The 21,055-nt window shown below is 38.6% G+C and overlaps 1 protein-coding gene across 1 annotated transcript in view; it reads right to left on the bottom strand.

Annotated features, from left to right (window-relative positions):
• LOC102221441 (glutamate receptor 1) overlaps positions 1-21,055 on the bottom strand; it is an 82,117-nt gene that overhangs the window by 27,065 nt on the left and 33,997 nt on the right. The window contains 7 exon segments of the mRNA XM_005795427.2: positions 6,637-7,082; positions 8,099-8,305; positions 10,450-10,560; positions 13,055-13,159; positions 14,037-14,204; positions 15,042-15,200; positions 18,252-18,305. Coding sequence (XP_005795484.2) covers positions 6,637-7,082; positions 8,099-8,305; positions 10,450-10,560; positions 13,055-13,159; positions 14,037-14,204; positions 15,042-15,200; positions 18,252-18,305 — 1,250 coding nt within the window.

Below are 21,055 nucleotides of genomic sequence, written 5' to 3'. Positions count from 1 at the left end.
GATAAATAAAACATAAGTTCTTCCGTGGAGTAAACCAAATCATCTCTTTATGAATAAATCATCTCTTCCACACAAATTCCCCTAACTGCTATAGGGCAGCTCAGCAGCTCCGCAATTATGCAACTCAGAAGCATGTAATTCTGTCTGGCTTCTTATTGGCTTAGACAATGATAGAAACATCAACACGGTGTAATACCTCACACAGATCCCTGGGCAGGATCAATAATTTCCTCGATGGCAAGAACTCATGAGATTCATTGCTGAAAGTTTGATTAGCAGCCAAGCAGCTTCCTCCATCTGGTTATACGACACGCTGGACGATACTGCAGTTTTAACGCCCAAAGCGATGATGCAGCGCTAAAGGCTCAAAATAATTTCTTCATCCAAAGGCAGAGTTCTCTGTAGAATTTAAATAAAAGTCAAAACCAAAAAGAATATAGTTTACATAAGAAAATACAGAGTAAAATTAAGTATGAAATAGTGCTAAGTAATCAAGTTTTTTACAAGCTTTTTAATACAAAAGAATTGAACGGAAATTCAAACATTTGAGCAAGAAATAAGAGAATAAATACTTCGACAGTTCAGCCCATCGTTTGTCCAATATTCTTAAAGTTTTCTAAACTTAGTACTAATAGAAAATCTCTCATAAAGCTGCTGGCATAATTTGATTTGTTATCACCTTTTTGATTAATCTGCATAAAAATTAAGAACTGTTTCAAGTAAAAGTCGCTCTGGTCATTTTTTTTCTTTTGACAAGTCAAATAAATTTGTGGCACAAGCCTTGTGACTGAGTCACTATATCTATCCCAAAAACACTAATGCAACAGAATCGATCAAAGTGCTACTCAAATGTTGCAGCAACAGCCTCACCAATAACATTAATAACAACCTGCGTAAATCACCTCATAATGTATGGAACATGAGAATTTAACAGATCCCAGTCCAACAAAGCACCTTTGTGGTGGGTGCAGCTGAGAAATATGCAGCAATGATGTAAGGATATGAAAATTTGGACCAGAAACTCTGAGGAATGTTTCTGTGTTGTTTGTTTTAACTAAGACAGTTCTTAAGGCAAAAGGTGACTCGACCTTATTCTATTCTACATGTTATTTCCCTACAGAAGTAAACACATCCAGGTATAGCCATCAGGTACAGACTCCTTTTTACACAGGCACAAAATGCAGAACAGTACGACAGAGTTTTCTGTTGTACTGAAAAACAGACCCTCACTGGTTTACGATAATGCACCACATACACAGTCCATTACCGGAGGATTTTAAACGGCCAGGCTGAGTAACGGTTGCTATGGCAGGGACTGAGTGACTGACAGAGCCGATTTATTTCAGCGTACAACCGTGTAGGAGAGGCACAGACGACTCCACAGGAAGGGAAAACCTGTATGTGCACACAGAAATGTGACACATAAAACATCTCCAGACTAATTCGAGGCAAGCTTTGGAAACAAGAATGCCTGCTCTTCAAGTCAGGTGAGGAAGTCAAAGAAGGGTTCAAACTGAGGGCAATGTCATCAACGTGCAAGGTTTGTGTTTGATGCTTTTTATTATCTAAATTCCTCTTTCACACAATACTTAGGTTTGCTTAATTTGATTTTTTCTCATTAATCCTGCAGTAGTGTGTGTCTGGATTTTAAATTTAAAAAAATGAACAGAAGTTAAAGAAAGCAAGGAATATGGGTGGCCAAATCCTTTAAAACTATGACATCACCAGTCTTCCCCTTGATTTAGTACGCTGCGACGCAACATTTCAACATTATTCTTTAATTTATTGGACTTATGTGACATTTTATTTTTCTAAGAAAATGAATTGGGGCTGTTGGCATTAATCATTAAAATACGTAGAAACACTAGAAACATATACCTTTGTGTGTAATGAGTGTCAATTATATTACCCTGTTTTTATTGAAATACTGAAAAAAAAATTACTTTTCCATTATATTGTCATTTATTGAAATGCCCCCAAAGGCAAATGGACCTGAGAACAGGTTTGGAAAATAAAAAATAAAATAAAAAAAACACACACACAGAGGAAAATACATTTTCTGTAGGTTGTCTGAGTTTCCAATTATAGCAAATCCATTTCCAAAACAGACTACTGAAAAAAAAGGTCTAAATGGCACCAAAAACGTAATCAAAAAATCTAGAGATAACTGCAGGTGTTGGCATCAAGGTCCAGAGAGAGCTGCCTCTCATGATAAATTTCAAACCAAATGCAACCACTGAAAAAGTGCATAGAGCAGCGGATGGAGAGCAGGAAAGAGGGGAGAAGAGGTGGACTGAAAAGAGGTGATGGAAGCAGCGGGAAATGTGCAGATGATTGGATGGATGGAGTGGTGTTATAGTATTGGTTTGTGGGTGTGTACTTGTGTGTGTGTGTGTGTTTGGTGAACGTGGGGGGAGGCTGTCTCAGAGTCCACCTGTTTGCAGAGATAAACACAAGGAGAACCCATAAGCACAGAGTGTGGCTTTTGGGAGGGTTTGACTGACAGGGCTGACATTTAGAAAGAGCACAATAAACAAGGTCTCACAAATAGCATGGGGAACGGTGTGGCTAATACACACTTAGCGAGAAACTGTACACATCAGTGCAATACATCAATGGGTAAACAAAGGGGTCTTTGCATTTAGATGCATGCACGCTTACGTGCTGAGCTGTGTGTACAGCTTGATGCCAAGGCAGCTTAAATTGATAAAAGCAGTTGGGACTAGGCAGCAGACAAAGAAAATGGAAAAAAAAGAGGCTTTTTTTTTATAGATTCTGAGTACAGACATAAACACAGACAGGCAGACAGAGTGAGTAAACATATCTGCTCACAATCCAAAAAAGAAGAAATGTTCAGTGCTTTTCTGTGGCCTTTTGTCTCTTGTGTAATGGCGGTGAACGAGGGGTGAAGCTGCCTACCTCTCGTCTAAATGCATCTCTAGAACATCCTGTTCTCGGATGATGCTTAGAAATTAACAGTTAAATGGTTTGTCAGTGTCTTTATGGAAATATCAAGGTAAACATCGTCATGTAGATCACTATCCAGGTATTTGGGTGGAATATAAATGGAGGCGGCCACTCAACACAAAATAAAAAAAAACAAACTAATAAATAAATCTGTGCATCAGAATGAATCTAATCAGGTATGGATGATTTTATAGTAATAAGAAATGTAATTTATTTTTATATTTAATATTGTAGTCAGTAGTTATAGTGGCTATTTTTCATAATAATAATAATAATACGCTGTCAGAATCTCAACTACTGTAGATTAGGCTTTGTGTAGTTCTCTTTATTATTGTGAAATCTGAGTTTAGGTACAAAGATTGGGAACAACATGAATACTGTGGATTATGTGGATTGCAAATCACCAAAACAAGATGACAGGGTATGCACTTAAATAATATTCATAGATAAAAATGTTGCTAAAAGCAAAGCTTTGCAATTATACTATAGCGGCATCAGCCCTGACTACTGACATATTGTTATAATGAGTCTGTATTTAGTCTGAAGACTGATGTCCTGGAGTTTTAGAGGGAGGTTTTGGATTTCAATCTAGCGCTTTCAGGTAATGAAAGATTTAGGTCTCAGTGGGTGTTCTGTTTGTTGTTGTGCTCTGTCTTGGAGAAGCAAGTATTTTGGCTCAGTATTTAGTTTGCAGACTTGTACACTTTGAGTCACTTTGGTACATTGTGATCATACAAGTAATGATCACTTGTATCAATTCAAGTGATCAGTAGTGATCACTTGAATTTCTTCTAAGTAAATCCAAGATATCAGGATGATCTTAGAAATTGCCTGGTGACAATTTTACTCGTATCTCATCCTCATCTGTTGAAAAGTAAATAAAAAATATCCTATTTTTTTATCAGCTCCACAGGTCATGGTAGCAGCAGTCTTTAGTGTGAATACTGTTACTGAAGAAACAATGTTGTAGACCATGCTGCATTAGGAAATTTTAGCAGTTTTTGGAACATTTTGTGAAAAAGTTCACCAACGTTTTCTCTCTCTCTCTTAAAAAAAAAGTATGCTTGGTAATATTTTCGGTCAGTAAAAGCACAATCAAGGCATGGAAATTAACTCACAGATTTACTATTAAGATAAGCTAGACTGATTGACATGAACAGAGTAAGCTACGAAAAGATGCCTGAAGCAGCCTGGTGCTTTCCTTTTTTTTGCCGTGACATAGTCGTTACAAAGTATACAAAGCAAATAACATTTCAAAGGTGTATGTCACATTTCAAGTTTTAATGTGTCATACAAAGATACAAGGGATGGCATCACATGTCCTTTGAAAATGTGCAGTGAGTCGCATAGGACTTTTAAAAGTGTGCTCAATATGCACGTCCCTATGTGTCTGCAAGCAACTAGGTCACCCACATTTTCAAGGAGAGGATGTTTTCTTCAGGCTGGCATTCGGCAGGGTGAAACATTCACTGTGCTGGTTTTCAAGACCAGCACTCGTCAGATACCTTGCACAGATTGGTGCATGCAAATGGCTAACTAAAGTGTTGAAATATCGTTTGTCATAAAAATCCCAAATATCTCCAAAACAAAACAAGCTCCATAAAGGAGACGCACAGCCAAAGATGTCGAGCGTCTTCTCCTTAACATGTAATTTTTCTCTTCTTGCTTCTTGGTAGAAAGAAAATCTTTGACCACTTTCGTCAATAATGACAAAATTACTGTTTATGAATGTCAAAAGTGCAGAACTGATCATCTTGTCCAGACAATAACAGTCAGTAAAATGTCTTGCAGAATCTATGATTCACTGGCATGAAGCAAAACAAATGCAAAAAAAAAAAAATAAATAAATGCATGAACACACAGTTTCCTCACCCACACACACAAGAAAAACAGGCTTCTGTATTCTCAAAGAAGCTACAGGGAGCAGACTATTTGAGGAAACACTGTGACATTCTCTTGCTCCGTATGGCACACAGAAAAATCAATAGTTTTAGCAGATGCATTTCACGCCTACAGGAGAACATCTGGACTTTGGGCTTTAACCTGGATGGAGCACAGCAGAATCCGCAGGCAGGAGAAATGTCAGGAGGGGGAAACAGGCAAGGAGGGACTCTCAAAGATATGCAGCTATTCTCTGCTCTCTGATACCTGAATAAGCCATCTATGCTAAATCAAAATGCGCAGTGTAAATATCAAAAGGACAGGAAGGAAAGATAAAAAGAGGGGTGCCGTACAATGCAGTATTTTCTTTATCTGTTCCATCCAGATGCAATTTTCAGGTGGATTAGACAAGGGAATTGTATTTACTCAACATATACAAAAAACAGAATAAATTTAAAAAAAATATTCTTATGCTTCCATTTATTATAAGTGTAACCCTTTAAACAGAGGAGTCTTAGTCCTCACACTCCTAAAGCTAAGTGCTTAATGGCCACAGCTCTGTATTTAGTGTAGACATAAGACTAGCCATTCTGAATTCCCTAACCAAAACATAGTGACTTTCATAAAATACTACAGTTCTTTGGTTATTTTGCAGAATCAAGTCTGTAAACAGCGCAGCCATCACGTAAAAAAAAAATAAATAAATTACCAGTATCTTGCAAAAGAAATCATAAACAATGAATGAACAACTGCAAAAGTATGAAGATATGGCCGTCAAACTGACAGAGAGGTCACAGTGAGAATTAATCAGAAGCAGTTCATGGTTACTTTAGAGGAGCTGGAGAGGTTAGCAGCTCAGGCAGAACAACATAGCAAACAACGCAGCAAACGTGTGAAAGATGGTGTTCTGGTCAGATAAGACTAAAATCAAATGTTTTGGCCTGAATTAACAAAAATAATCCTGCGTATCATATTGAACACGCCTTATATCCTTATATTTCCTTAAAGAACTTCCTAGTCTTTTTAGAATTTTAGTTAGTGTAAATGTATTGTATGAGGAACCATCACACCAGATTCCAATAAAATACATCAAGGTTTACGTTTGCAAAATGATAAAACGTAAAAAAGGAGTAGAAAATATTTTTCAAGGTGTTGCAATAGCCATATAGCACATATACCATAATGCAACACCAAACTGCACATAATGTATACGTATTTTCAAGAGATAAGTCAAGCCCACGGACTAACGTGTCTCTGAGGGTTCAGATTGATCTCACAGGGATAACACTGACATTTATCTCCTCATCTCCTCCTTCTAATCCCTATAGAAAGCTCTAAAAGTCGACCTCGGTGTCGCTAATTTCAGACACTTAATGAGATTTTTAATTGATGACCTTTTGAGAACAATTTCATACCAGAGCTCATGAGAGCACAATGATGAAAGCCAGCGCATTTAACATCAACCTGGATGTATGCCAGGATACTTTAGAGTATTCTAATTTATAATTTTCTTGCTTGTCATAAAAAAGGTGACTATTTATTTGAGATATGCACTGACATTTTATTTTTCCTATATGATGGTTTGTTTTGTTTCTATTCTACTAGAATAATCCAAAATCAGAAAAGTGAAAAGTAGCCCCACTGAAGAAAGCAGCTCCTTCATGGAAAAACAGATCCAATACAAACATCCAACAGAGTCGTGGTGCTGCGTTTCACATTGCATCAATAATCAAAAATCTAAGACTGTGTGATGAGCTGATGTAAAATCTTTGCCTAGACTTCTCTTACCGTGGTGAGATATCACAACCCTGCTGCATGAAGGCGCCGAGCGAAAACCAAAGAGAATTGAAGATGCCAAACTCGTTGGTCTGTTCTGGACTCTGCTGGTTGGCGTTCTGCTGCGTTGGCGTCTGGCTCGGCTGCACGCCGTTGGAGGCCGCCGCTTGCGTGGGAGTCTGAGGCTCGGCTCCCTCCTCGTAGTCTTCAGCGTGCCACTCGTAAGGGCTGAATCGACTGACGAGGAAGAGGACGACGCTGACGCCGATGTAGGCGAACACGATGCACATCCAGATCTCGTAAGCCAGTGGGTCCAGGAAGGAAAACACACCAGGCTTGGACTTTGTGGGTTTCTTGATCATGATAGAAATACCAAGAGACATGAAGGGCTTGGAGAAGTCTATCACCTCTTCACGGACTAGCGTGATAGTAAGTGGAGCGACAGCCAGATCTGCTTTCTGAGGGAAGAGCACAAACGCAGAATATCTTTAACAAAACAGCCATTTTTTCTATGCATGTCTAAGCGTACTAGTGCAACTGAAACACATACAAAAATAAGGAAAGTAGCTGCAAAGTTACACACAGGTATAAATGTGTTACACCACATTGCTTACTTCTTTAAATGGTATGTATTATAATTATCAATAGAATAATACCTTCAGTATAATGACTTTCTACTTCGTCTCTCGTTTGTGGCCACTCTCCATGACAACTGGTATCACATGCAAAGTTCTCATGAACACGGGGCGGTCTGCACCATTTTTGCACATGTTATCAATTGGGTGTGCAATCTTTGCAGACTACGTGCAACATGCCGACTTACTGAGCGTAACTTTTTTTTCTTTTTGCTCAAACAATTTAGCACTCATTACGTGGAATCTTTGTTCATCAGTGTATAAAATGTGAATAGGTAAAACATTTTAAAGCTGCTTTACCTCCTGCCACACTACTACAACCCTGACATATAAAGTATCCAAGATGCAACAAGTTTCAGAGTACACATAAAAAAGACATGAGTCAGGAGAAAGATATTTTTTTACGAATCTGAATGCAGACCGGTATTCTGAACTGATTTGTTCAGAAGTGGGGGATCTAGATTCCATGCACACATTCCAAAGATATAAGCTGTAAACTACAGCAAATTAAATTTGTTTTCAGAGGCTTTGCCATAAAGTACAAAATAAATAATGTCCAATATATTCCACAGAAGCAGCTCACAGATTGCACAGCTCTGGTTTCAAGGCCCATTACACTCATGGGCTTGTTTCCTCCTATATAAGTTTAATGACCTGCTGTAGGTTGTCACAGTATGTTAGTGTGTCTCTAACCTACAGTACTCTAACAATGTTCCCCCAAATGCTGTGACAAACAGGAAACTGCAAAATATACCTGTAATTTTTACTACGGTTAAAGATATTTTGGTAACATGACTCTAAACAGAAAACAGTCAGAGGTAAAACCTTCATTTACTCACGTCATAGACCAGTTCTCCAACCATGCCATTCCACTTCTGGGTTTCAGGATCTTTGGCTCCGTACTTGCCATCGGAAACAATTTTAAGCTTGTATTGGTAGCCCACATGCTTTGCTATCTCTGCAGCCAGCTCTACAATGTAGCCTTCGTACTTATCATTTCCTACGAGCAGATCGTGGTTCTTCTTTAGCATCACATAGGGAGACTCCTGTTGGATAAAAAAAAAACATTTTTAGCAACATTATATTGGATTAAAATTCCTTGTTTCTTGTTGGATTAATGAAGACCTAGCTTTATGGTCCATAAAATAAATAAAATAAGTTCAGTGCTGCAAATTGAAAAATCTGAAACATATGTTGTAAATGCATCCCAAGCTACCGTGTCATTTACTTGTATCGTGTTCATAGTTTGTAGTTAAGTCTTTTGGAAAAAATGGATTCAAAGACTTTGAAAGATTGAGGTATAAAAGGAAAATAATTTCAAAATACAAGGTATCACTTTTTTACCTTTGTTCCTTAAATACTGGTTTCATTCTAACCCAAAACCTATGATCACTGTGATTGCAGTGCAACAATGACAGTGCTGATAATGTGCAAGAAGGCAAAAAAAAAATTTAAATAAAAATCTCAGCTGGATTGCGAATGCTGTTTGCAGAAGTATCTCTGTGAGAGTTCAGGCTTCGCTGTGTAACTCTGAACATGTAATCACTGCAAGCCCTCTGTTCCGGGGAGCTTGTTTCCTGTTATACCGGCATTTGTACATCTCACACTGATTGACTGTCAGATTACAGCTGACATGACACCTGGGGCCACACTTCACTTTCAGAAAAATTGCATTTCGTACAGAATTCTGGTCACCTCCGTCTTAACGCTCCACCAACAATCGGAAGGTAGCAATTCCCACAAGCTGGTGTTTGAGCCCGTTTTAAGCCAAGCTTTGCTGAGCATAGCAAATCCTGCCAACGTGGTTCATATGGCTGTAGAGATGTTTAGGGGATTCTTCATCATGCTGCAGCTACGCCTGCTCTGTTCCTCCTACGGTTAGGATCAAGGAAATCATTGCTTCACAACCTCGGTATCCAACTGGCAGACAAATGGCACACCAGGGAAATGCTGGAGAGAAAGGTCTGTTGTGCTTTTGCTGTCATGGGGTATGCATTCACAGTTACAGAAAAAGAAAGACACACACTAGAAACAGGCTGGGGCATACAGACAGTCCCTTGATGAGACATTGACTAAACACTTCAAGGGCTATCCACTGCCCCTCGGTCTTGTGAAATACAATATGTCTTTTCACAAATATAAACACAATGTCATTGTATGTAGAACAAAAAAAACCAAATGCCCAAACAATTTATGCGATCGGATTGAAGTTAGAAGTTAAAGCTCGTAAAAGCTAGCCTGTGTCCATGCCTTTCCTTTTCACCAATACAAAACAAGGCAGAGGTGACATACAGTATTTCTATTTTACGGACCCTTCCAGAAGTCAATTCCAGTTTATACACATGCTGTATTCTATGACAGAAGATTTTTAACAACGCAGAGACTGTAGACTCTGAGAACACCCTGTACCCATAGTGGCATGCATATTATCATAGCTTAACATATTTCCACCAGCTGTTGTCAGCTATACTTATGTCCCTGTGGAGAAAACTGTCCTAAGAATCTAAGTGACATGACAAGTCACTTACAGACAAGTCTTGGTTACAACACATGTAGAATACGCTTTTCTCAAATCTAACCCACAGCCCTTATCACCCAAATCTCTGATATATAGGACAGTAGACTTAATAGAATCTTGCCAAGGCATGTTATATAGGCTACCGGTGACAGCTGAGAAAAAGAGAGGAGAGAGAAAGAAAGGATAGACTGACATATTAAAGCGATAGAAATGGTTTGGCCTTATAATCTCTTTAATCAAATGCAGTGCTCTACTTCTCGCCAGCTACACCTGTTATCCTAAAAGCAGCACTTGTACCTCCTAGCCTTCCCTTATTTATGCACCTTAAGACGGCAGACACGATTAAAAGATTAGGGAATAAATGAGATGCAACTCTGCAAGTCCTCAACTCTGCATGTCATGACACCAGACCTCTGAACTGCTGCTTAGTTTGGTCAATAAAGCGATCATTATTCTGAGCAGGCGTCTGTCAGACAGTGGGAGAACACGACATAGCTGGAGAAGGAGGGAGAAACAATCACAGAGGTCTGCCAAATTCATCGGGTGTAGTGAACTTTTAGGGAACTCCATCATAAAAAGAAAATGAAAAATGTTACCCCGACTGTCCCTGTGTCAATCTTTCTTCCCTGCTACTCCTTCAAAATCCCTTGAACTTCATATTTTGAGACTTACCAAAATAGTGGTGACTATATATGTCCTGTTCAACAGTCCGTGTGTGTCATTATTGACCCTTGAGAGGCTAGCTGTGCTCACATACTTCTCATCTTCATTCCAGTAGCCAACCTAGGAAAAGGAGAATGAATCAGAGGGGGACCTTCAGCTCCTCTACTTACCTCTGTACACTTAAAGAGGAAATTAAATGATTTATGAAATCACTAGCAAGAATTTCATAAGGACCATTCGCTATATATATATATATACTGTATATATATACTGCTCAAAAAAATAAAGGGAACACTTTAAGTGTTAAACACCTGTTTAAGTGTTCCCTTTATTTGTTTGAGCAGTGTATATACATAAATCATCGCATTCATATAGTTCTTGAAAAAACCATTGTTGGGTGCCATTGTTTTTGTCTATACAAAAACTAAATGAAGAAAACGTTTGGATTCGTATGTAGACCTGCACATGTTGATATGAGATTCCCACAGAAAGGGGATCATGACAGATTTGTAAAATGCCACCGAACATTTATGCAACAACGCTAACAGTAATCAACTAAATATCATTTAGTATTTCAGGTTTTTTTTTTAAACTGACAAAATTATCACGACAGTGGGAATTGAGAGAACTGACACCCCAGGGAGCCAAATAGATCTCGATCTCACAACTTTTGCTTTAAATCATTCTGCAATAATTTCTTCTCAGAAGTGGGAGATCCAGTCTGAACTGCCAGTGCTTTTTTTTTTGCAGTGAACAACAAATAATCTTTTCTTTAAACTTAGTTGATATTTCACAAGGAAATGAACTATTATCAGGCCATTGTGCTCTTTGTTCCAACTAAGAATTTTATTTTATTTTTTATTCTAGTTGGATAATGGAAATGTGCTCTTTGGGTTTTATTTATTTTTGTATGTTTTTTTTTTTTGTTTTAAATCAAATTCATCATTACTAGAAGTCAACCATCCATTTACTTTATTTACCCCATTAATCCTGTTAGGGTCGTGGAAAACCAATATAGCAAAACACTTATTAGCATTTAAAATTAGCCTGGAAGCAAAACAGTTCTTTATGTTTGTCAGACTCTACAAACATTGATGAAAGCCAAGAGTTTATGTAGCTAGTTGTTTACAGTAAATAACTAAATACATAAATAAATACAAAAAATAAATAAAACATGAGTTTTTCACCACCTCCCTCAGTAATTATTTTACCCATCTGTTTCGGTAAGGCACTGTTTTAACAAATGCCAGCCAAATTTACACAACGAGAACTGCCACTGGGGTCCGTATATAAGTTTAGGTTTTGAAAAAGGAAAATGGTTCAAAATCATTAACATGTTTCATCAAACCGTATCTACGGTCCTAATGAGATGCCATGGAAAGTATCAGAGTGACAGGAGTCTGACAGTAACTCCCCACACTGTAATGTCTGTTATTGGTTTTCACAATTGTTGTCTATGTGAGACTTTTTTTATGTTTATGTTTTCACAATGGAAAGCACTTTGAACTGCCGTGTTGCTGAAATGTACTATGCAAATAAACGTGATTGATTGATTCTATTATGTAAAAACATGGGACAGATATGGCACGGAGACCTTTTTAAGGTAACATGGTTCTCAATATTTTAGATGATAAATTACCAAATTCATATATGCCTGATCAGGAGCCAACTGTGTGCTAGTCTAACTAATTAAAGAGCTATTATCATCTTGTTATACCTGTGCAACCTTAAAAATAAAAGGCGGAAAGCGATAACATTCATTGCCATACACGAATAAAAGCCACTCGTTTAAACTATTTTATCCTTGTCTCCTGACCCTTACTAAATACCTGTCTCATTTACTAAAAAAAAAAGGCATGAAATGTCTGATTAAAATTGGTTGAATAGATATTACAACAAGAGATTCACAAAAAAATGCATACTAACACCGAGTGTGAATAAATCAGAGATTTTGAATAGCATGAATGTGGAATTTAAAATTGTGGAGCTTAGGACTGCTGTTTGCTTTACTGCTATTTAAGTTGTGGTTTTCCACTATCAGGGTGCAAGAACTTCAAATAAACCTTTGACACACAGTATTCATACAGTCTCTTTTCATGCTAGATCTTTGTCACTGCTGTTAAAATCCAATTTTATCTGCATGCGTCGATTAGCAATTTTCTCAGTTCATCCAAACCTAAAACATATTTCACTTTATATCAACTTCAATATAAGAAACAATTTCACCTGCTCCTTCTACTAAATTGAACCAATACACACATTTCCTTCCATCTTGACTGGACTAAACTTAAAGCGGTAGGATATATTGCATTTTCAAATTTCAAGTTCATAAACTGCAGAGGAGCAGTAAAGGTGTGTGTTACACTTATTGCAGACGAAGATTTCTTTTCAGATGAGTCTTATTCCACTGATAAGGGTCTTTTTGCTGCCTGATTGACTCACAGCAAATATAACTGTAATTTGTACATGACAAATATGACCACAGGTCTTTCTTGAACTCATCGAAGTGTGCAGGAGAAAATGAGCCGGATTATTGAGATATTACCGTTGCAAGCTCAACTTCTCGGCTCCTCGGGCACGAATGAATGTCTGAGACTGGATGCCTCTGGCTTACCTTCTTGGGTCCAGATGGGGCCAGTTCCATGACACAGACAGTATAGTTGGTTCTGCGACCCTTCTCGTTGAACTGTATGTGACCAGTCAATCCGTCAATTTGAACCTGTAAAGATGTCACACGTTCACAGACGCTCATGCTGAGGCTGAAACACCCCTGGCAGGCGTGTGTATGCAGTCAACTTCGTGATGAATCAACCAGAAAACATTAGTAATGTGTTTTAAAAACAGTTTGTAACATTTCTATAGTACACATTTGTGGAAGTCCGCGCCGCCCATGTCCCCGTAGAGGTGAATGACAGACGGTGTGTGCATGTATGCATACAGTGCAGTGTGTTTGTCTTGGCTTGGTGATGGAGTTAATTGAGCGAACACGGCCTCGAGCTTCAGTCTGTCCGCAGGCAGATGGCTAGATTGACTCTGCACAGCCTCTGCAGACAGAGCCTTGGGCTGCACGCATGCACTTAATACCATTTTTTTTAATGCCAAAGTGGGGATACTCCATCTTTTTTTTTCCTGTCTGCATATTTTCCAATATTGTACAGATAGTATAGTGAATATAACAGTAATTCTCTTCGCTTCTCAGTGTACGTGCCAAGTGTTTGTGCCTGGCCCCAGGAGATCAAGAAGCCTCACAGCCAGGCCACCATTACCATTCCCGTGGCCAAATATTACATTTCTAAACTCAATTGTTGATGTCATATCCCATGATGATCACAGCCGAGTAATATTGCCCGCAGGTTTTGTTTACTAGCCGTGATGTCACATTTGATACTGGGGATTTCTCCTAAGACTTAATGTGAACTTTACGCGACAGAATGAGACCTAATTTGTTCAGCCAGCCCCGGCTCAGGAGCTGTTAGCCAATGTGCCAGTCAAGGATTTCTTCACGCCTATGCAGAGTTGGGGTATTCGTGCCTCTGTGTGCGTCCGTTTGTTTTGTGCATGTGTGGAGTGTTGTGTCTCTGCGCATGAGTGCAGACCTGCTGCAAGGCTCTCTGGATGTCTATGCCCTGTCCCCAAGGGGCTGGCGGGTTGGCGAGACACTCTCCAGCATTGCCGCGGCGAGAGATGTCTATCCTCTGTCTTCTCAGATACTGGAAGGCTGTGGACATGACTTTCACCCCGTCATATGTCAGCGCGCCCATGTACTGCAAATGGATAATCCAAACAGATGCAAGGTTTACGAAACGGTAAAAAGAGCCAAGACGGCAATTGAGAAGTGAACTATACCTCAACATGAATTCTGTGTATTCCTCACATATTAAAATCTCACCCTATTAATTTGTTATGCTCAAAAGGTCACTAAAGAGGGCTCGGTGTTTGATTTTCAATTGAAAATCTTTGTAGGTGGAAGCTGTTTTAACTTGGCTGAACATCAATCACTAGCTGAATCTCAGATCTGAACCAGCAAATTTAGATAAAATCTAAACAAAGAAAAATGCAGATTCAAAGCCTTTCGTAACCTTTTTATGCTGCTCACAGTTAAACGTTATAGGACTGAGGGAAAAAAGGGGGAAGCACTAAAAAATGCCCTAGCAATTATAAGTAGCTGACTTTTAACCTGATCAGCTGGTGAGCACCATCTGAAACTCCAAAAGTTAATGTTTTATTTCTCATCAATGAGCAAACTGTGCTAACAAGAACTGGGTTGCTGTAGGCTTTCTACAGATAACAGGAAGGCTAAACAAAGAGTAGCTCTGTTGCCCTTGTGTACTTTCAATGTTAAAACTGAATCCAAAATGTTAAGTGTTGCTCTCATATATAATATTCAAGTTCTTCAATGGAAATCATAAGAGAATAAGATCATTTTTACAATCAAAACGGTATAATAAACACTGATCAAAAATTGGTGAATCTCTTGAGAATACCTTCTCTGCAGCTAATTTTACTTGGTAACAAAATCATGCACTTTGTGCTACTATGTAATTTGTTAATTCTGAAAAAATACAGTACAAGAGTTTTAATTTAAAAAAAGTGTGTGTTACTTTGAGTCCAGTTTTGGGCATTTTGGAGTCTTTGTTGTCAAACTCCATCCACTGCTGGACGATGCGGCTCACGCTCGGCTCGGAGTTGTTAACAAGCTGAAATCCAGTGATGTTGGCACCGCCTTTCCTCAGGTCTGTCAGGTCAATGTCTAGGAAACCCTGTGACCGACAGCAACACAGGCTTAGAAGTGAAAAGACATTACCGGGGTAGTTCCCAAGACAGGAAATTTAGTGGGGGGGCTGTGAAACATGGAACAAGGAGTGGCTTATAGCTGACAATGCTAAGAAATTACAAGATGATGCTATTTATATCATTTACATCAGATTAGGCAAGGGCTAGTGCTGCACTTTTAAATACTTTTATGCATTTCGGTTTTATAAACGTCGGGATATAAGCGGTTTTGCTTTAACTTTAGGTTGTTTCTCCAACATTAGCACAGCTGCTTCAAACTGGCAATTTTGAATTTGTACGCGCAGCACGACAGCAATTCGGTGCCTCTGGTTGGTTGTTTCTGACCGGGAGTGGTGCAATTTTGCAGATGGCAGTAGGACCACAGGAAAGGCAGAGGAGTTTGATTTTTTTTCCCACAAATTATGTGCCTCATATTTGAGACACATATTCTCTAATATAAATAATAGAATAATTGAACATCACAGCAGCTATATTTGTTCTTTCTAGGGGTTAGTGTATATATGTCAATATTTTGCCCAAGACTTTGTCATATTGAACACACTCCACTGATTCTTTTTTGAAGGACAAAAGAAATAGACACAGACAATAAAAAAACCTCATTTCAAGCAGCTCTAGTCCAGAGGTAATCTGTGACGGTCTAAATCCTCATAGGTTACAGTTAAAAATGAAAGGATCAAAATCTTACAGGATTCAGGGTGAAATAAAGCTCATGCTTCACGCAACCCAGAACAGAAAAGGAAGAGATTAGCAGGAAATGTATCTCCTACTCATGTTTTTTTCCCACTGGCTGGTATGTAGGTGTGTTTTTTTTTTTTTCTTTTCTTTTTTACAGGAGAGAGACAGAATAGAGGAGATGGAGCTTCAGTCTCTCAGCAGGTGGCCTGTCAGTGCGGAGAGAGGAAGAGGCAAGACGAATGGGAACGGATGGGAGATTCTCTGTGGTTTTTTAAAGTGGAGTTTTACCAGAGGAATTAAAAAAAAAGGTTCTTCCTCGCATTGTCACTTGCTCGTCAGGCATCTGTCTAATGGCACAAAGTGTTTAGTGATTTCTTCTTTGTTCTGACATAGTTTCATAAAACTTTGCTTCTCTCTTTGCTACACATCTGTCTCAAAATATTTGTTTTACATCTTCTGATCTTTAATATTCCTACAGTGATGAAAACAGCTTGCTGTTCAATAGAATAAACTCGAAATAGCTTCACAGTTTAATTGCAGTGCATTTGTTCAATTTAGTTTAGCAAAAAAAAAAAGTCCTCCCTTGATTTGATTTGGATAAAAGTGAAGCAACTTTTTAGATTTCACTTTTACAAGTTGATCAGTTTCCAGAATTTCCTGATCTCTGGCTTTCTTTTTCCCTTTGTCATAATTATGATGCAACAAAAAAACTAATTTCCTTCATCCACTGGTAAATAAGCTGGACTAGCACCCATACTTACTCATAGTAAAAGAATAAGTGCAGAGCAGTAGCAAAAAGTGGCAACTTGGCATCATCAAGTCACCATAACAACCGTTCGACGTTATCGGCACACCAGCTAAGCTAAAAAAGGTCACTGTGATTACGAGCAAATGATAACAAAAACTCTATTTTTTTTTACACAAAGTTCCCAACACCCCACCAAACTGATCTGCTTAGTAATTTAGAATTTCCTGCTTCCATGGAGCGCAAAGAAATATCTAGATACATTTTTACAAGAAGGGATAATACAAAAAATCAACAAGATGAATCTCCATAACATTTTTATCAATAATTTTTGGAAAAAGAATTATTTTTGAACAGTGGTTTCCCCCCCACCCCCCCACTAAATTAATATGCTAAAAATAAATGAAAATCTGTTGGTATTACACAAAGCTATTACAGTAGAAGAATCACTTATTTTAAGGCTCTTTATACATCTCTACCAGGGTTGCACAAAACCTGACAAATCTAAGCTAGTTATTTCCAAGGAGTTTGCATGGGTACAAAGTGGAGACTGCCTCCTGCTATCGTCGCTTTCTTTGAAACTGGTCAGGTGTCTGTGTCTGCATTTCTTGGGCTTTTTCTTCGCTCCATGAATGAATTAATGTCAAGAAGCGAGCTGAAGAGGTTACTATAGAAACTAGCCTTTGCTAATGGTGGACATGTAGGGGGGGGGGGGGGGGGTGCTTCCAACACGTACTGTAACCCCATTTAAGCGATGAAAGAAATTCAAACCGTGCCCTCCTCGGATCCTCACGCACACATGCAGACCAGTAAATTAATTAGCAAAACTGAGAAAAGGTGCAAGGACAAAGACAAACTATTTTAATTCTTTAATTTCCTCTTTCTTTTTTTTTTAAACAGGGCTTTTAACGGGCCCATTATTAACGACTGCAGACACTTTGCAGATCAGCCGCTCCTGCCGTCTGAGCCTCATCATTTGAAATTAAATCTGGCAAACTGGCCAGACAAGAGAGATTGAACCAATCTAAAACCCGAGCGGTGAGAAATTGTCAGGGCCAGCGGCTGCATATTAATGTTGTTACGGCCCATGCTTCTGCTGGTGTCAGCTTAGACTTCGCTTTGCGGCATTTACCGAGTGCCGCACTTGTCTACGTATTGTCGGCTCAGAGGGAAATGGTAGGAAAACAAAAGAGAGCGCTAATAGATAAAGCTCTCACAGACAGGCTCGCCTGACCCTTTTCTGTCAAACTATGTCTGCACAGTTTTTTTGTTGTTTTTTTTCCCCTCAGACTGTCACAGATCACCCTCCTGCGCTTTAGTCTACTGCTGAACTGCTGTCGTTTCCGCTGCTTTGACAGAGAAAGAATAGCTGGAGTGGAAAATGGAATGAGAAGATGTAAAACCAGATAGTTCCACCCTAATTTATCGGGTGCGTGCAAGTCTATTAAACCGGCGATAAAGCGCTGAAAGTCAGGAACACAGTTAAAGGCTCAATTTATTGGCAATCCAAATTCAATGAAAGTATGAAGTAGGTGGAAAAGTGTGTGGGATTCTTTTTTGCAATAAAAAAAGCTGTTCCGTCACTGCAATTTCTCACCAGGTTGGCGAGGATGTAGTGGAAGCTCTTTGCGTTCTTTCCTTGTTCTACAATCTGCAAGACAGAAGGAGGGGGAGAAAAAAAATTAGACTTTTTGTCACAAACAAAAACAAGTTTACAAAAATAATACCAACATTAATATGTCATCAAAAAAATGGGAAAACTACAATTATTTTATGGTTTTGTATACTACTGAGGTAAGTAGAGGCACAACTGTGGCCATAGTTTAAGGAAACACTTAAAATATGTCGCTTCCTTGTGTGACTTCATGGGAAAATCTAAAATAACCAGGAAAGAAATTAGGTTGAGAATTGTGGACCTGCCTGAAGACGTCAAGTCAATAATTAAATATATGCAAGCATAATTCAATGTGCATATATATTACATTCTTTTTTCCCCCCGCAAATTCTTGAAATTGCATGCAGCAACACTGTTTGCTGTTTTTTTTTTTTTTTGCACATCCTGTCTCTTTTGGACTTTCAGTTTTAGTTCAAGAACATAAGTAATTTACCAAAGCATTCACAAATGGTAGGAGTATTTTCTTTGAATAAATTCTGCCGGAATTAGAATCAATGAGCCGGTGGTTATAAAAAAACAAAAGAAATCTGATTTTCACCAAGAAAAGGTCAATGTGTGCATTTCTAGTTCACAACATTCTCTTTTCTGGGGATCTAGATTAGCTCCCCTGAGCCCCTATATTTCTTTAAGCTTTAGTTTCAGTCTTCAGTTCTCTTCAATGGGAGAGTGTTTAAGGAGCACTCATGAATACTTAAAATTTGCATCACCTGGCCTTTGCTGACAATGCGTGTGGACAAGCCATAACGAGTTAATTAGCATCCAAAGCACTGGTATGAATTGCATGGTGCTTCAGCTCTCTGTGTGAGTATTAAATAAATCTTGACCCAGCATCAACAGCTAGCAGCGAACTCTGAGAATAATTCATGAATGGAATGGCTTGATTGCATGTAACTACACATTAATGGCATTAGCACAAGCGTGCAAATGTCCAAGTGCCAAAATTAAAAGAGTGGGTTTGTGTGCAAATGTCGTCAATATGTGTCATATCAGAGGAGAACTAATAGTATAATAATTATTTGAAGCATGTAAAAAGAATAAGCTTTTGACTTTTGTGTGTATGTGTGGGTTGTGCGTGTACAATGATACTGCAGGTCATGACAGAAGGTGGCATTTGTTATTAATGGTGACACCAGCGCGTAGGCCAGCCCTCTGGCCAGGCCTCAAGCAAGGAAAACTTGAGATTTGTAGGAGAGTCGCAGCCCAGCGCAGACAATAATGCACATGCCATAATACCGCCACAGTGGACTGTCAAATGGAAAGATTTTGGCATCAGTTTCCTTTTAATATTGCATGCAAATTTGAAGAGTCACGCAGAGTTCATTTGCAACAAAATAAGTTTTTCTTTTTTTTTGACGTCTCCCCATAATAGAATACATACAAAAATCAATTTCCTATCACAGAAATATTCTTCCAGGTGGCCTAAAAAAAATAATAATAAAAATGACATTCTTCCTCTGTATGTCGACCCTCAGGATAGTTTCCGTGACTTTATCGTTATATCTTTTGTGTACTGTGTGAGATGAACTCAGGAGTCAGTTTAAAGGGCAAAGCATGGAGAGGCGTCTCCACACGTCCTTGTGTGGGCGTGTGTGGGTGGGGGTGTGTGTGTCGCTGCCTTTGTCATTGTCTGGATGCACAGGGACAACAGTACGGAGGCAGCAAGTGCATGTCAGTGATTGATGGCAGTAGTCTGAATGGGGAACTTCTCCGGTTCAGCTCCTGTAAACTGGTGAAACCTGATGCAATAACCTTAACTTCAGACACCGGGGCATCAATAACAGTTTTGCACAGCAGCCTCAGTCGACAGAATGAAACTATGAATGTTTTTATTTTTCCCTTCTTTTTTTTATAAACAATATAAAAGAAGGAACTGAACTCAAAAATGAATAATATCAATGACGAAAAATAAATTATACCTTGTCGAATAAAGGTCAGTCAGAAAAAGGCAATAATGAACCACTTCAACTTTAAGGGGCTTTTGAAATAATGGGTTATTGACTTCAGAGCTATGCTGACAAAATGCAGGTCAGATCGAGAAGAAAGCGGTTTAGCTAATTTGCAGTGGATCGGCTGCTTGATTTTTAATCTGAGAATCCGGTACAGACTGACTGAACAGCAAAGTCAGCCAAAAAGACCGCATCTGCCACACAGCATGTCAACATATGTACGAGCAAATGATTCAGCCTCACAGCACAATATAAATAAGGTCTTATCTGTAATAATAAAGATGGAAAACATAGGTGTTTAAACATAAATAGATACCGAAATAAGTTATTAATCACTTATTATAAAGAGAAGCTTTAAGACAGTCTTATTATTTACAAGACCTTCCATGTTCAGGTTACATTCTAAATCAAACTGGAGTTTTTATATAGTAAGAATAATTTGTTATCATGAACACGAAGACGTACACAATATATATAGTCCTGGAAAATGTTTAGTATTATATCAATACACTATTTTGAGCTTTTCGTGACCAGATGATATGCATTCATCATTTTTATGGATGCTTTCTTTTATGCATCCAGATATGAGGCATTGTCTAAGGAGGCTCTTTTGCTTTGTGCAAGCAAAAATATTAGCAATTCTTTGGTGAATTAGGGCGAAGGTTTGCAAATCTGCAGGATACTTCATCAGCAGCAATTTAGGAAAGAAAGCTTTTGATGAATGACTTGTCTAATAAAGATATCGCTGATATTAGTGTACAGAGCTTGCAAGACAAATTA

This window comes from Xiphophorus maculatus, chromosome 23 (genome assembly GCF_002775205.1).
Source record: "Xiphophorus maculatus strain JP 163 A chromosome 23, X_maculatus-5.0-male, whole genome shotgun sequence".
Classification (NCBI taxonomy): Eukaryota; Metazoa; Chordata; class Actinopteri; order Cyprinodontiformes; family Poeciliidae; genus Xiphophorus; species Xiphophorus maculatus.
Note: the sequence above shows the minus strand (reverse complement) of the source record. Positions and strands in the feature narration are given on the sequence as shown.